We start from the raw sequence: 17,671 nt of genomic DNA on the forward strand, positions 1-17,671 counted from the left end.
AGGCAACTCGAGCAAAACCAGCTGCAGCGGTGGTTCCAGCGCTCTGTCTTGGCTCGGTTTCTACATTACCGCGCGCTTGCGTTTCGCACAAAAAAACCGTAGCGCCCTCCAACGGGCGCCCTCTTACTCACAGACAGCTGTAAAGCGCGGACATAGCGCATGCAACGCCACCACTCTCCCGCTCGGGAGTGGGTGATTCAAATCACCCTAACCTTGTGCGCACTTTCGAGACGCGATTTTACCTTAAACAGCCCTTCACCAGGTCTGGCCATTTTGAGCTGACAAGCGCAGAACATACATTGAGCGACAGCAATCGTGTCTGTAAAGTATTGCAACGCTACGCGCGATGGTTAGATCGGAAATTTCAAACCGAACGCCGTTTTTCCTTCTCCTCGCGGCCGCCGCGCTCCAAGACGGAGGATGACGTACTCGTGTGCCTGCGCCTACGTATTGGTGTCCGCAATGTGGCGTCGCTCGCGGTGACACGTGATTTCGAGAATTATTCGAGACATCTGTTATCTGTGTGTCGGTTGCTTGAATTGACGAATTGAAGTTTAGAGAAATAATAAAACACACAAACGGAAGCAAGAGAGATATACTTCCACTTCGTCTGCTTTTTCCCGCCGTCGTGTGGTGACGTGAGCAGTTACCGAAACTATGCCAGTTCCTACCGTGTTCTAGCGCCGCGATCATGCTCTGCGATCTGCTTGTTCTGCCTCAGTATTCGTGTAGCACTTAATTATATCGCTAGTCATGTTTCCTTAAGCACAGCGCGGAAAATCATGGGCTGCGCGAAACGATAACAGCTCGCGCGCAACGCCATCATCAGGAATGCGCAGCACTGAAAAAAAAAGCGAGGAGAAAAATATGAAGGCGGGGCCCATGCCGTATCTGTCACGCAATCCTCGAGGTCAAGCATTGGAGAATGCAGGGAAGGAAATTCGCTTGCGGAGGCTAGATGGGGCGAGTGGAGAGAGCGTCTTGCTTGGCAGTGGAGCCCGTCTTCTGAAATCATGTGTTCGCGGCACTCAAATATTTCTATCTCGGCTATTATTGAGCCGATCTGAAATTTTTTTGCGCCAGAACGCTCCCTAGAGGGCACTTGACAACTTCCAGCGTATAACCAAAATTTGCTATGGGGCATGGTGAGGGGCCCTTTAAAGAAGTATTTTTTTTTTCGCACGACACGAACGCTGCGAAATTTCTGAAATGACATTTTAACAGACCACGTTGACCTAATATTTGCCTTTAGCGTCCCTTTAAGGAAATCACCGGGAAACTAACCTTGCATTCTGAATACAACAATATTGTTGTAGTCGAAATGAAATTTCTACTAATTTAACCACCACGCATCTTTTCACGGTTCGTGCTGACACGTCCTCATATCCTCTTCTTTTGCTGTGGAGCCGCTATTGTGTCGCATTCCCCCTACACACGCCAAATCTGTGGAGAGCGACTTCTCTGGGCTTCAACAATGAAGATCCATCGTGCCACCCAGGTATTTTTTGCCTTCCGCCAACGTAGAAATAAGGCACTCTGCCCTGTTTTTCTTTTTTTTCGCATATTCGATGGTGACGGCAACGCTTCCACGTCCGTGACTCCTCACAGCCATCAATGTGTTGTGTTCTGTCTATGCGCTATTCCACTGTTTCGAAAGAAAAAAACGTATTTTAGATGCTTTTTTTTTCGCCATGGCTTTGTTTGGAGATATATGTACCTTCCACGTGTATTTTCCCTTTCTCACACTTTGGGAACGAACGTCTTCTGTAGTCTCGTTCAGTCCGATGAAGGACGAGGGACCGGCCGAAACGTTAGTAAATTGATAGTATGTGTGCTCTTCTTAAACGTGTGAATATTATTTTTTTCGATATATATATATATATTATAAAGGATATTTATTGAAGTTCGCGACAGCCGGTTCTAGGATGCACCGAGCACAGTCCCCTAGCTCGACCCTCTGCTGTGCGCTTGATGCTGCCGATGCTGCTGACTCTGCGCGCACGTTCGTTATTTAATGGCCACATGGAAATAGAGGAGCCATCCTGGTGACTTAGTTTTCTGGAAGGACGGTAGAATGGTGATACGGCTTGAGACGCTGAACGTGAACGACTTCGCCGTTACGACGTCGCATGTCGGACGGCGGCGTTAGTGGCTCAACCAGGTAATTAACGGGTGATGTTCGCTCGAGAACACGGTATGGCCCGTCGTACTTCGGAAGGAGTTTTGAAGCGAGCCCAGGCGTGCGGTGTGGCACTAAGAACCAGACGAGAGCCCCCGGGAGAAGCGTGGTTATCGAGTTAAGAGCGTCTTGAACGGCTTTTTGACGGTTCTGGTCGTCGGAGGTGAATCGCCTGGCCAGCTGGCGACATTGTTCGGTGTGTCTGGCGGCTTCCGAGATCGGCAGGTATTCGGATGGGTCCAGCTGGTAGGGCACAATGGTGTCGATTGTGTGCGAAGGATGACGGCCGTAAGGAAGGTGAAAGGGCGAGAATCCGGTAGTGGCCTGCGTCGCGGTGTTGTAGGCGTTGGTGACAAACGGAAGAACTAGGTCCCAATTAGAGTGATCCGGTGAGACATACATGGCGAGCATGTCACCAAGAGTTCGATTAAAGCGTTCCGTGGTACCGTTAGTCTGTGGGTGATAAGCAGTGCATTTACGATAAATAATAACGCATTCAGGAAGCAGTTGTTCGATGACTTTGTGTAAGAAGGCACGGCCTCTGCCGCTTAAAAGTCCACATGGACCTTCATGACAAAGGAGAAAACGGCGAAGTATAAAATTGGCAACCTCCTGCGCTGTAGCATTTGGTGGAGCAGCGGTCTCCACATAACGGGTTAAGTGGTATACCCCAACGATTATGCACCTGTTGCCGGTAGAAGTCAACGGAACTGGCCCGTAGAGATCTATGCCCCGCGATCAAAGGGTCGTGATGGGCATTGTAAAGGCTGGAGTTCACCGGCCCAGTTGTGCGGTGGCGCTTTGCGGCGTTGACACTCATGACAAGAGCGGACGAAGTTTCGAACGAAATTGTACATTCCCCGCCAGTAATAGCGATGCCGAAGTCAATCAATCAATCGATCAACTTTATTTCCCTTGGAATAGGAGGAGTACGGGACTAAAAGCTTGAGCAGCTTGACGAGGTCCCGACCTCTTTACAGTTGGCAAAACACAGTATGACGGTCAGTCATACACAAAGAGTTCAAATAAATCAACCAATATCAGATAACATCGAGCAACAAAAAAAAAAGATTTGTAGCAAAGCGCAAGCACAACACAACCCGATTGCATAGGCTTGAAATGGCAATCACATGAAAAACAGCGATTGACAAGTCGAGGGGAAAAAATTAAAAAGGATTCCTGAAAATAAATAGACTGGGAGAAACGTTTAATGAGAGAATTTTGATTACACGAAGGATCAAAATATTCATGGTTTATTAGGAGCAGAAGGGAAGGTAGCTTATAGGACAAAGATTGTTCATCATAAGAAGTTCTAGGGTGGGTACAGTCCACATTTGTTTGTGCCTGGTTAAACGAACAGTTGTGGTTGCATTGAACTTAGCATAGGTTTAACTTTCATTGGTTTTGAAGACTCCCGCGTGGCCAGACTGAGTGTCTACGTGGAACGAGGAGCACAGCTCTGATCGCGAGATTCTCGGAATGACGAGTAACCAAGTGGGTCCCTCTGGCGCATAGTTGCGTCGATACCGTAGCATGTCTCTAATCGCAAAATGAGGAACTTGGTGCCGAAGGGTACGTGGCGCTGGAACTTTCGACGTATCCGAGAAAAGGTCGAGCAGAGATGCAGTCTAGGGATCTTTACGCAGTGCAGCAGCGATTGCACCAAAGTCCACAGAGGTCAATGTGCACTCGTAGGAGGAGTCGTGACTGGCCTTCGGAGGAAGCGTTGATCGGAATAGCGCGTCAGCGTCGGAGTGCTTTCGCCCGGAACGGTAAACCACGCAGATGTCGTATTCTTGGATTCGCAATGCCCAGCGGGCAGGCAGCCCGATGGGTCTTTGAGCATGTACAGCCAACATAGTGAGTGGTGGTAGGTTACTACGTCAAAAGATCCGCCGTATAAATATGGGCGTAACTTGCCAAGTGCCCACACATTGGCCAAACACTCCTTTTCTGCAACGCTGTATTCTGCAACGCTGGTTAACGTGCGACTCGCGTATGTGACGACGTATTCTGTGTGACCAGGTTGACGCTGTGCCAACAAAGCGCCAAGGCCTACACCGCTTGCATCGGCATGGATTTCGGTTTGTCGTGAGGTGACGGCGCAAGGTTGCGAAGGCATCGTCACACCCTGGAGACCATGATTAGAGATATCTAGCGCCACCAAGGAGCTGCGTGAGAGGCGATATAATTGACGCAAAGTTTCAAATGAATCGCCGGAAGTAAGAGCAGAGGCCGATGAAACTGCGTAGCTCTTTCACAGTGGTAGGTTTTGGGAGCGCAGTAACAGCACGTAGCTTCTAGGGATCCGAGCGTATGCCCTCCTTTGACACGACGTGGCCTAAAATTGTGAGCTGACGAACGGCAAATCGGCACTTCAAGTTATGTTGCGAGCCGGCGTTGGTCAAGCAAGTGAGTACGTGCTGGAAGCGGAGCACGTGCGTTGCGAAATCGAGGGCGAACATCACAATGTCGTCAAGATAGCAAAGATATTTTCCATTTGAGGTCACCGAAAAAAAAACATTATCCATCCGTCTTTCAAACGTAGCAGGTGCGTAGCAAAGTCCGAAAGGCATGACGTTGAATTCACAGAAGCCGTCTGGAGTAACAAAGGCACTTTTCGGGTGATCGGCCTCTGCCATTGGAACCTGCCAGTAGCCTGACCGCAAATCCAGCGAAGAAAAGAACTCGGCTACCTGCAAACATTCCAGAGCGTCATCGATACGTGGTAATGGGTAGACGTCCGTCAACCTCATCTTGTTCAACCGTCGAAAATCAACACAGAAGCGGATGGAACCGGCTTTCTTTGTGACGAGGACCATGGGAGAGGCCCATGGGCTCTGCGAAGGTTCAATGACGCGTCGACGGAGCATGTCATCTACCTGGTCTGCAATGACACGACGTTCCGTAGAGGACACGCGATATGGTCTTTGTCGCAGCAGTGAGTGACAGCCAATGTCGATGTAATGCTCGACCATCGATACACGACGAAGAGATGTTTGTACAACGTCGAAAGAACGGCGGAAGTACTGAAGGATTGCGAGAAGTTGAGATCGCTGCGAATGCGTCAGATCTTCGGAGATGAATGGGCTGAACACAGCAGTCCATGTTAAGTCCGGTACGGAGAGGGCACTCAGTTCATGGACCGCAGTAGAAGGCACTTCGTTGAGGACGGAGACAATTCATGTTGAATCGACCGGCTGGACGTAACCAAGGCATTCGCGGCGGAGCAGTGATAGCGGCGATGAAAGATGATTGTAAATGGGCATCGTGCTGACACCGGTGGCAAGGTCAATAGCTGCAAAGGCCAAAGGAAGCGCTTTTCGGGTAACAAAGTGATGAGAGGGCACACGAAGAAGACCGCCCCGTCGGATATGGCACTACAGAAGACTGGTACGAATGCTGAAGAGCACGGGGGAATACAGGTGTCTCCTTTGACGACAATCTTAGCGGCAGGACGAGCATCGACCGAGGCGAGGTCACCAAGTTGGAAAAGTTCAATCTCAGCCCGAGCGCACTTGATGATGGCATTGTCACTTGAGAGAAAATCCCATCCTAGAATAACGGCGTGGGAGCACGATGAAAGAACTGCGAACTCAATCGTGTATAAAACGTCCTGTATGGTCACAAGGGCAGTACAATCAGCAGTAGGGCGAATGGGTTGAGCACTCGCCGTAGGAAGCGACAATCCAGACAGAGGCGTCGTCACTTTACGAAGCGAACGGAAGAACCTGGCATCCATAACTGAAATAGCGGCACCGGTATCGACGAGGGCGACTGTAGCTACATCTTCGATAAACACGTCAATGACATTGGCAGGTGAAGAGGGATGGCTTCGGCAAGTCGACAATTGCGCAGTTCTTGCCTCGGGAACTGCGACGTCTAGTTTCCCTTCTCGTTAGAGACGGGTCGTCGACGCATAGGGGATAGCGATCGGCGACGTGGGAGGGTGACCGGAGGCATTCGAAGCGAGGACGGTGATCAGTCTGGGAGTGAGCTGGTGATGGGTGCATTTGGATCAGGTGGCACATAGGGCGCTCGTCGATCGTCATCGAACGCCTGCGATCGGCGGTGGAAAAACCTTGCGACATGACCGGGACGCCTACATACGAAGCATATCGGGCGATTCTCCGGCGTGCGCCACGGGTTAGCGATGGTAGCGGTGTCCAGGGGACGGGAGGGGGAGGGTGGTGCACAGGTTGCTGGAGGCGACGCACGGGCACACTGCGAGGGGCCATTGCAGCAACCGTAGCATAAGTGACCGGTGTAGTCACGACATCCTGCTTGTGAACAGCCGGCAGTGCTTCCGCGACCTCTTCATGGATCACGTTATGGAGATGAAACGGCAAAGTGCTGGCAGACTCCTGAGTGATGCACACCGGAGATAACTGTCGTGCAGCTTCTTCGCGGACAAAATCCTTGATTTAGGTCATCGGGGACGCTTGTTCGGGGCCGGCGGTCAGGCTACAAAGTGAAGCTGCATTTGGTGTGGGATGTCGCCTTGTCAGAGCTCGCTGCTTACGTAATTAGACTACGGTCATCTGAACAACATTACTAAGAAGGACGTCTACCCGCTCCCATGTATAGACGACGCCCTTTACTGCCTGCACGGTTCCAGCTATTTCTCGTCTATTCATCTTCGTTCGGGATACTGGCAGATTGCTGTTGACGATATGGACAGAGAAAAAACCGCGTTCATCACACCTGATGGCCTATAACAATTCAAAGTAATGTCGTTTGGATTATGCTACGCCCCTGCCACCTTTCAGCGTATGATGGACTCCTTGCTCCAAGGTTTCAAATAGTCCACTTGTCTCTGCTACCTCGACGACGTCATCGTCTTCTCGCCAACGTTCGACACTCACCTTGAGCGTCTCACAACTATACTTGATGTATTTCGAAAGGCGAAGCTGCAACTTAACTTGTCCAAATGCCGTTTTGGCCACCGGCAACTTACTCTTCTGGGCCATCTCGTTGACGCTTCCGGAGTACAGCCTGATCCCGACAAAACTCGTGCTGTCAGAGAGTTTCCGGTTCCGAAGACAGCCGCAGACGTTCGAAGTTTTGTAGGGCTATGCTCGTACTTTCGCCGTTTTGTTCCAGATTTTGCGACAATTGCTGGACCCCTAACTAATCTTTTGAAGAAAGGCGTACAATTCTCGGGGGGCACTGGAGAGGCCGCCGCCTTCTCTCGTCTCGTCACTCTTCTAACCCCACCACCCATTCTCGCCCACTTCGACCCTGATGCCCCTACAGAATCACGTACAGATGCCAGCGGTCATGGCGTAGGTGCCGTCTTAGCCCAGCGTCAGCGTGGCCAGGATCGCGTTATTGCTTATGCGAGCCGCCTTCTAGCACCATCGGAGCGCAACTATTCCATTACGGAACGAGAATGCCTTGCTGTTGTATGCGCGGTTGCGAAGTTCAATCCTTACCATTACGGTCGCCCTTTTTCCGTAGTCACTGACCATCATGCTCTCTGCTGCCTCTCCGGCTTGGTCGATGGGCTTTGAGGCTACAAGAATTTTCATATTCCGTGGTGTACAAGTCTGGCCGCGTGCACCAGGACGCTGAAAGCTTGTCGCGTTACCCTGTTGACGACCCTGAGTCCACCAATATTGCCACTGTTTCTCGCGTATTCTCTGTATCACAGCTGCTTCATTTCGCCGACGAGCAACGCCATGACGCCTACATCATTCTAGCCACACCCACTAAGTCCTCCGCTCTGACAACCAGTGACATTGTCCACGTCGCCCTACTCAAGCCGAACAACTCTCCACGCGTCTTGGATATTTAACAGCACCATGACGATGCTTTTGCCGCCGGGGGGGTAGTATTACGATATCATCGAGCGATGCTCAAGAGACGAGCCACCGCGTGAATGACGATGAAGTTCGTCGGTGCGCTTGGCGCGAGCGAGTGTCGGCCTGGCTGCCTGGCTGCCTGGCGCCAGTGTAAATAGCCTGTAAATAGCCTCTTCTGTCTGTGTCTTTCCACACGCAACAAAACTTTAAAAATAAGATGCATGTCTACTTTTCAAAAATTCAAAGCTAACTTTACAACACTTTCAATTCCTTTTTTTATCTTATGTAACTTGCATATGTTGCACTCGTCTGTCTTTTTTCTTTTTAGCTATAGCTGTGTATAAGGTTTTTTTTCTTTGTTTTCGTGCGCAAATCATCTTAACGTACATACGTTAGGTATAATGGCCTGACTTACTTAAAAAATCACGATGTGTATCATTTTCCCGCCTATGTTCGTATTGAGCTATGACTGGTTATTCATATGTGTGTAAGCGGTCCATCAGCGCTCTGTCAGGGTTTCTGTGCCTTCAGGCTGGTTCCCTAGGCAACTATGTATGCTGGTTGTCTGAAATAAAAAAAGAAATACGTAACGTCGTGTAATCAACCAACAAGTCGATGACATGCTTGATGGACACAGTTCTGCGCGGCTTGAAGTAGCACACGTGCTTGTGCTATCTTGACAGCGTTGTTGTTTTTGCTCCTGACTTCACTACGTACTTTCGACGGCTCCAGTCTGTTTTAACGTGTTTAATAAACGCAGGGCTACAACTAAACCTCACGAAGAGCCAATTTGCTTCTCCGCAGCTGATAATTCTAGGTTACGTCGTATCCAAGGATGGAATTCACTCCGATCCAACGAAACTCTTGGGCGTCGCCGCATTCCCTAAGCCAGCGTCTTTCAAAAGATTGCGCAGTTTCATCGGTCTGTGTTCCTACTTCATACGCTTCATTCGTGATTTCACCGCCATCATATCACTCCTGAGGAAGCTGTGATAATATGTGGTACGCAGGAGTGCGAAGCATAAACGTATGAAGACAGTGCGCCGTGCGGTGGCGAAGAGGACAGCGACTCTTTGCAAATACCCGCGAGAGAGCCATCATCATCAAGACCAATTTGGGAGCGCCGACAGTGGCGCCTGAAAAAGCGTGGCCCGTGGCCCCGTGGCGTGAGCAGTGCGCGACGTTCGGCGCTCGACGGAAAAGTGCTTCCTCGCTGGGCGTCTGGCCCATAGGAGCTATCGCCGCCCGCGCCACTACGCCACACCCGAGTGAACGCTGTCGCCCGCTGAGAGGTTGCCTCTTCCCACTCTTCCGCTGGGCAGCTGGTCCGGGAGGGCTGGCGGTCCTGAATTGGGGTGATCGAGTGTTCGGGTGAGCGGCCACAGGGCTACCCCGCTAGCTGTGGACGTGACCCAGTGGCTGCGGCCCTGGGCTCCCGAGCGCGAACCCAGCCGCAGGGGTTCGGGCTATACGGGGCACGCGGAGGCTCCCGTATATCGACTGTTGCGCAGGGCCACCTGAGCCCCGCGAGGCGGTCCGGCCCGGCTGTCCGACCCGGCCGTCCGACACGGCTGTCCGACCCGGCTGGCGGACACTGCTGTCCGACCGCGCTGGCCGACGTCGGTTCCACGAGGTCTCCGACACGGCGACACGCGCTTCCGCCTGAACTGTAGGCCAATAATAATTCACCGATGCATAGATATAGCTGCATGTCGTCTACGGGGTATTTTGGGGAACTGTCACGCATGTGTGCCGTTTTCTGTGTTATGTGCGTCAATACAAGCCTGATGTGTATTTGTGCTTCCGCGTGCTGCTTCTCCCTTTTTCTGGAGTGATCCCGCACCTAATAACATCACAGAAGCAACTTAGAAGCAACGGGCCCCTCACTTCGTGGTCGTCCGAGTGCGACGAGGATTTCACAAATGTTCGTCGTTTGTTAACGCACGTCTACCTGAATTTTGCGCCATTACGACCCGACGGCCCCAACTGAGGTGCACACAGATGCCAGTGGTGTTGGCCTCGGCGCTGTTCTTGCCCACGCAAACAGGGGTTTCCTGAACATGTAGTGGATTATGCAAGTCGTACGCTTACGAAAGCTGGGACCAATTACACTTTGAGAGGAAAAGAATGCCTGGCCATTGTTTGAGCTCTCACCATGTTCAGGCCTTTTTTTTTATGGCCGTCCATTTGATGTAGTCATGGACCACCATGCACTCACTATGCTGGCTCGTCGTCCTTGAAAGATCTCTCAGGCCTTCTTGCCCGATGGGCGCTTTGCCTGCAGGAGTACAATATCCACATGCTGCGCTGCAGCAGCACCAACCTTCTGACGCCGACGCCCTCGCGTGCTCTCCCTTGCTTGACCACAATGCGTGCATTATCCCACTTTACCGTTACTTCGCTCGACCTTACCACCATTGCATCTGAGCAGCGCAAACACCATTGGATTACTTTTCCTAGAGACTTTCTTTCTGGTTTATCAGCACCACCAACCACTTGCGCGCTGCATCGCCAAGCTCACCATCTCGCCATTCGCGACAACCTCCTTAACCAACGCAATTAAAACCCCGGATGGACACCAATGGTTATTAGTAATACCTCGCAGTCTCCGTTCCAACAAATGCGCAGTTCTTCATGCCCATCCGCAGTTTGCACACTTGGGAGTTTTCAAAACCTATCAGCGCCTTCGACATCGGTCTACTGGTGAGGCATGTACAGCTACTACTTTCAGAGGTTCGTTCGCTCTTGCTCCAATTGTCAGCGCCGGAAATCACCACCCCTCCTCTCGGGTCTAAAACCTTTACCTTACACTACCCAGCGATGTCAGACTACGTCCCTCCCATCGGCTGTAAACCTCTTGGCCATTGTGGCAGTTGACCAACTGCCGCCCTCCCGGCAGCTACAGCGTGCAATATAACCTCCTTCCTGCATTATCGATTCATCCGGCGTGATGGACCAATTGAGGAAATGCTTAATGTTTACGGACGTGTCTTCCTATCCGAAGTATTTGAAGAAGCCATTCTTAAAGAGTACAACGTTGTTCATCGCGCAACTACGCGTACCATCTTCAAACTAATGGTCTTACAGTACGCTTCAACCGTACGCTCAGCAACATGCTTGCAATGTGCCTTGCCTCCGACCACACAAATTGGGACGTCATTCTTCCCATCGGAACCTACGGGTACAGCACTGCTACTCAGAGCACCACCGTTTTTTCAACTTTTTTCTTACTGTACGGTAGGCCCCTGTCGCGCACCATCGACACAATTCTATCTTACCGGCCGGGTGCATCTGAATGGGCGGCCACTTCTGCCACGGCAAGACACGCTCGAGAGTTCCGCGACATCACAAGGGCTTGTACCTCCAATTACCAAGATCATCAGAGGAGCACTCGCGGTGACACCACCTTTGAACCCACCTTCCTTCCTGGAGCGCTTGTGTGGCTTTCAGTTCCTTCCGCTGAACCTGGGCTCTCTTCAAAACTACTACCCAAGTACGAAGGGCCATACCGCATGGTTGAGCGCGCATCCCCCATTAACGACGTGATCGAACCCATTGAAGCGTGTTCGGACATACGCCGTCCTGGACGAGGCATTGTCAACGTCGAACGCCTCAAACCATACTATCATCCACTCATAGTGAGGAGCTGTTAGGTCGCCCGACGGCTCCCTTTTCGTTCCCGGGGTAATTGTAGCGAAGAGGAACACAATAGTGGGCCATCCTCTCTAGCGCTGTTCTTGGGGAACGCTGCTCGTGCTCTGAGTCTGTGCCCTCCGCTGATGGTTGGCCCAACGGCTGGTGGCTAATAAACACCTTTATAATATATATATATATATATATATATATATATATATATATATATATATATATATATATATATATATATATATATATATATATATATATATATATAAATGAGCAGACAACAAAACCTAGGGGCCCGATTTTTATTACTCATTCCATAAGAAGCAAACTATGACACCAAGGATAGCATAGGGGACATTGCGTGTAGTTCCTTATTGAATTAAAGAAATGATAAGTGAATGGAGATGAATATGGATGGAAAAAACAAGTGGCTGCAGGTGGGGTAGGAATCCACGTCTTCGCATTACGTGTGCGATTCTCTTAGATACTGAGCTACCCGGCGCCATTTCCCCATCCACATTCTGCAGTATTTATGAATGTCTACTAGAAGTAACTCTCACAGTGTTAGCCAGCGTCACCACTCACGTCTATGGCAGTGGAAGTAAAACATATCTAGCGCCGGCATCACGCAGTACGTGAAACGTGAACCCTCCACCCGAAACGCTCATCTTCTACGTGACATATGCGGTAGATAAGATGCTACTAAGCTATAGAGAAGGCTAAGAAAGTTTACAGCTAGTCAGTGTCGTATGTAAAGTTCTTTATGGTGTCCACAGAATATGAAATTTCTTCTTTAAATTTAGGACTGCAGGAGTTGATTAATTATTGTTGACTTATTTTGCGATTAGAAAGAACGCGAAAGATCGTGTGATTTGCTCTGTAGTGTCAAACATTATGCTTTTTATCGAGTAATTCTTTAATGTACCAGAACATATTTAAAGCAACGCTAAGGTTAGCTGGAACACAATGTACGTGCATGGATAACTGTTGCTTTCGTAGACTTAACCTTCAGCACTTCTTGCTGCTAGCTTCAGTGAATAAGTATTTGCTGCGTTAACTGATAGCATTTTTGCTGGATTCGAAACGGTGAGCGCAAGCATTGTACGTGTCGGACATTGGCGACAGAATTTCAACGCTGCCATGACAGAAATAAGACAGGACAGTAGGAACAGCGAGTGTACGTCCACAAAGTGCAAGTCCAATAATACAAGATCCCTAGACTTTTTTCTCAAAACGGCAGCTCGAACGATATGTATAAATATTAGGGCAAACATTACCTGCGAGAATTTTCAGAAGTACCGTTTTTCCGGCGCCAGATGGGCCGGCCACCACTGTGACCTGAGGGGCATAGAAGGTGAGGTCTACGGCGTTGAGCACGATTTTGCCGTGAATCTTCTACACAGAGACAAAAAATTCACAATGAGATCGTTGTGATACAAAAGCAACGCTCGTTCCAAAACGGTTCCTCATTGTGCATTACTAGGACCAGCGTTAAAGTCAAACGTCGCCGATATTTTAGAGTAGAAATAAACATGAATATCAAACCCGCACAGAACATTAACTAGGAAGTAACACAGTAGGGTATGCCATAGTCATGAAAATTTTTCGTGCCATTTTTTATCTTTACTCACGCAGTATAAGCTGCCCACCGCGTATACTAGAGGTGAACGTGGCAACAGCAAAGACCCCTTCACCTGACACCTTGTTTCTAGGAGTGAACTTTAGGTGCGTCGTCAAGGAAGGGCTACTGCAGGAATCTACGTTGTCATAACAATAAATAATGCAAACGAATCAGTGCACACGTCATGATGAACAATGCGATGACGAAAGCACTTCAGTCGCAGCTCATTGGCTGATGGTGTCTTTTATTTTTTTTACGCACACCGAAAATGCGGTACTTGAGTAATCGTTTGCTTTTTCGCCTCCATAAGAATGCGATAGCGAGACACAATGCAAGCTGGTCTACAGAGACAGCGTGCTGAAGTTTCATGCCCTGACTGATTCAGTTCCTACATGCACTGTTCACTTGATCTGGTTGCATGAAGTTAACCGTTCTCGCCGTCTATGAAACGAGTCTCTCTACTGATATATGGATCAGCATGTGTAGTGATGCTGCATACCCGTGCTGTAATTCTAGCGTCATCCCAAATCCCTATGCGCTGCATCCAGGAGGGGTCCACTCATTGCCCTTGCAATGATAACGCAATATGCTCTATTCTTGGAGCAGTATGCAGAATTTTAACCGACGCGGTAGCTTAGTGTCCATGGCGTTGAGCTGCTGAGCTCGAGTACACGCGTTCAACCATGGCCACCGCAACCGGACTTCGATGGGGCATATATGAAGAAAACGCTGGCGTTGGTGATGATTATGATTATGACGATAATAATAAAGGAAAAAAATGAAACTGGTGATCATATATGGTGTTTTTTTTTTCTGGAAGGGCCAGTTATGGCCAAAGAACGCCAAGATGACGACAACAGCGCAAAATACTCGTGTGCTTAGACTTAAGTGGGCGATAAAAAACCCCAGGTTGTCAAAATAATTCAGGAGTCCAGCAGTACCACGTGGCTCATAATTAGGGCAGAATTACAGCAGGTAAAACAAGAACATATATTTGCCTTATGTCGAATTTAAAAGCAAGTACACCAAAGCACAGAACCCGCGTCTAACCGAACTGCACAACGCAGATAGAATGTAAACCACAACGGAACTTGCACAACCGTGGATTGAAATGACAACATTTAAGGCATCCCAATTATTCGACAAATATGCAGGATAGACATTGCAGGCGATGAACCTTAATCTCTTCAGCCACCGAGGCAGGACATAATGCCTTCAATCTTGAAGGGTCTCCGAAGCATGTTTTAACAAATTTTTACCGAAATTTGACGTCGATAGACGCTGTTTTATAAATATACTCCTGCACAGAGGTTTGAAACCTACGCAATACGGGAATATGGCGGTAAATTCGCAGAGGAAGACGTTGGGTTTTTTAGGCATACGTGTGCTATATGCCACGTACTGCTATACACCATTCTTAAGCAAAATTATGCCGTTTGGGTCGTATCTTGCCACACAACAATAATCGTCATCTGTTTCGCCCTCATTTCCTTCTTTTAACGCTGTGAGCCCGCTACTTCCAAATCACGAAAGGCATGCGCGTTATCAGCACGACAGAGCACTCTTGACAGGAATGTATCGAGCGCAGGGTTTCAAGAAAGCAAACGCAAGCAAGACAGATGACGATTATTGTTGTGTGGCAACATACGACCCAAAGGGTGTACATTTGTTTAAGAGTGTATTACACGCGGTATATACGGGTTTTATTGCCACACCATTCAATCACTAAAGTGACTCATACCAGGACTTACATTCTTGATATTATACGTCAGCATCTCGAGAATGGCAGCCCACAAACAAACGTGATGAAACAAAACACCGACAACTCATACCTCCCTTCTGAAACCTTCTCATACTGTAATGTTAAAAGTGCGTAAAGATAGCTGAGCTCAAATCTTAAAATGATGTAATTTCACTGGCGCGCCGGTACAAAACCTCCGGGGTCGGCCCACGAAGCAGGTTTGAAACCTACCCGATACGGAACTGTGGTGCTAAATTAGCTAAGAACGATGTCGGCTTTTTTAGGCATATGTATGCTATATGGCACGCCCTGCTATATTACACGCCGCATATACGGGTTTGATTGCGAAACCATTCAGTCACGAAAGTGACTCATACCAGGTCTTGCATTCTTCACATTATTCTTCAGAATTTTTAGAATGGCAGCCCACAAACAAATGGCATGAGAAAAACAGACACCCACAGTACATTCCTTTCATCTTAAAGCGCCTCAGCCTGTAATTAAAGTGCAAAATGATAACTGAGCACAAACCTTAATACGATCTCATTTCAGTGGAGCGGCTGCGCACTACCTCCGAGATAGGCACACGAAAGAGGTTTGAAATATACCCTATACGGAAAGGTGGTGTTAAATTCGCTGAGAAAGACGTATTTTATTAATAAACTGTAACGAAGAAGAGTAGTCTACGCCTCAGCAGCATCACCACCGGCATGAGCTCGTGGTTGCTGTCCTTGGCAGAACACTTGTGACTGCTGCCAGTTAACCTGCGCCCGTTGCTAATAAATCTCTTAGCAAGTGGTGGAGGCGCTGAGTTTTGACTACCCTGGAACTTCGGAGTCGCACTCTACCCCCCATCATGCCCGGTGACACCTTCACTCCTCCAGCTCGTCCAACGGTACCGCTCACCACGGTGTGTGCTGGTGCCGTGCGTCAGCGAGATCCCCCTATCTTCTCCGGCACCGATGACAAAGACGTTGAAGATTGGAGGGCCGATGAGCGAATGAGGTCCGATAACCAGTGCGACGATGTTACCAAGTTGACAGACGTCGCATTCAATCTTACAGACTTTACGAAACTATGGTTTCTAAGCCATGAAGGCGATCGTGGATGGTCTTCAAGACCAACTTTACCCAACTTTTCGGTCGGCCAGCAGTACCAAAGCTTCGTGCAGAAGAACGTTTGCGTACACGATACCAAGAGAATGCAGAATTTCAGGAGCCATATTGAGGACATTGTTGACCTTTGCGAACGGGTGAACGCGTCGATGTCAGAGAAGGAGATGAAACGTATAATGAAGGGTATTTAGCACGACACGTTCCAAATGTTATTATCGAAGAGTCCTCGCACTGTTACCGAAGTGGTCGAATTCTGTCAGACTTTCGACGAGTTACGCAGGCGACAGCTTCACACCCGAAGTCCCACTATGCCAGCCAACGCTCTGTCAAGCATTGGAGTCGGCGACAACTATGCTATTCTTTCCGAAAAATTCAGGAGTTCGTTCGCGCTGAGGTCGCTCGCCAGCTTTCTTTGATGCCTGGTGTCCCGGAACCACCACCCGCTTTGCCACTTATGATCCCCGTCTTCATTCAAGAGCAAGAGTCTCAAGTCGTTCCTACAGCTCGTGAACAGACATCAGACACTGCACCTCTCACGTACGCTGAAGCAGTTTCCCGATCTCGTCCACAAACGTTCTGGCCGCCCCCTACACATCGACCACCGACATTGTTGCCGCCATCTATGCTGCTTCCAGGCCGACAGGATTTTCAACCACCTCTCGGACCTTACCCCCACCAGTGGCGCACCTTCGATGACCGTCTGATATCTTTTGCTTATGGTGATGCTGTACACGTGGCGCGCCATTGTTGGCGTTAATTTTCCGAACATCCGGCGAGCGCCACCTTTCCCCGCTCAGTTTTCCTCTTCGCCATCCAGACTTCCTACCCCTTCCTTTCCGCCTAATCGCTCACCTGCGTCTACCCGCCGCTCACCATCTCCACGTGGTCGCTCGCTTTCTCCAATGCGGCGCCGTACCGTGTCCACCGAGCAGGAAAACTGATGACCGCAGTTCCCGAGGCACGAACTGCGATCACGTCGCAATGCCTATGTCTTCGTCCCTCTCCAGCCAATGTAATTGAAGTGTCTGTCGAAGGAATCGCCGTCCTGTCACTTGTAGATACAAGAGACGACGTATTCATAATATCCGCCGAACTCTGTCGCATACTACGAAAGGTTTTACCGCCTCTCTGCCTCCGAACCAGGAATGCTCAAAATATTAAGCGTTTCGCTGCCGGTACTGCTCGAGTCTTCATTCAAGGACTACTGTATACCGCCGAAATCATCGTGCTGCCTTCGTGTTCCAATGACATTATATTAGGCTTGGGCACCCAACGTGTAACAGCCGAAAGATTACACAAATTAATCGTAATGCCTCTCACCCTATGTAACACTCCAGCCACTTTTGGGAGGGTAGACAGACAGACAAAGAATTTTACTAACGGTCCTGAGGAACCGCGACTGGATAATATTTTGCGCGGCCTCAAATGGAACACATGTCTACGTTACCTAGATGACGTAGTTGTCTTTTCCGCTGATTTCTGAACACATATCAGCCATCTCGAGCACGTACTGAACTGCCTCACCGACGCACAACTTCTACTCACCTTTAAAAAAATGTCCTTTGG

General features: G+C 49.3%; 1 protein-coding gene across 9 annotated transcripts in view; it reads right to left on the minus strand.

Annotated features, from left to right (window-relative positions):
* LOC135908829 (phospholipid-transporting ATPase ABCA3-like) overlaps nucleotides 1-17,671 on the minus strand; it is a 324,046-nt gene that overhangs the window by 254,725 nt on the left and 51,650 nt on the right. For all 9 annotated transcript variants that reach the window (XM_065440659.1, XM_065440663.1, XM_070532568.1 and 6 more), the window contains one exon: nucleotides 12,906-13,023. In XM_065440659.1, the coding sequence (XP_065296731.1) occupies nucleotides 12,906-13,023 (118 nt within the window). The remainder of the gene's footprint in view (nucleotides 1-12,905; nucleotides 13,024-17,671) is intronic.

The sequence above is a fragment of the Dermacentor albipictus genome, chromosome 1 (assembly GCF_038994185.2).
Source record: "Dermacentor albipictus isolate Rhodes 1998 colony chromosome 1, USDA_Dalb.pri_finalv2, whole genome shotgun sequence".
Lineage (NCBI taxonomy): Eukaryota > Metazoa > Arthropoda > Arachnida > Ixodida > Ixodidae > Dermacentor > Dermacentor albipictus.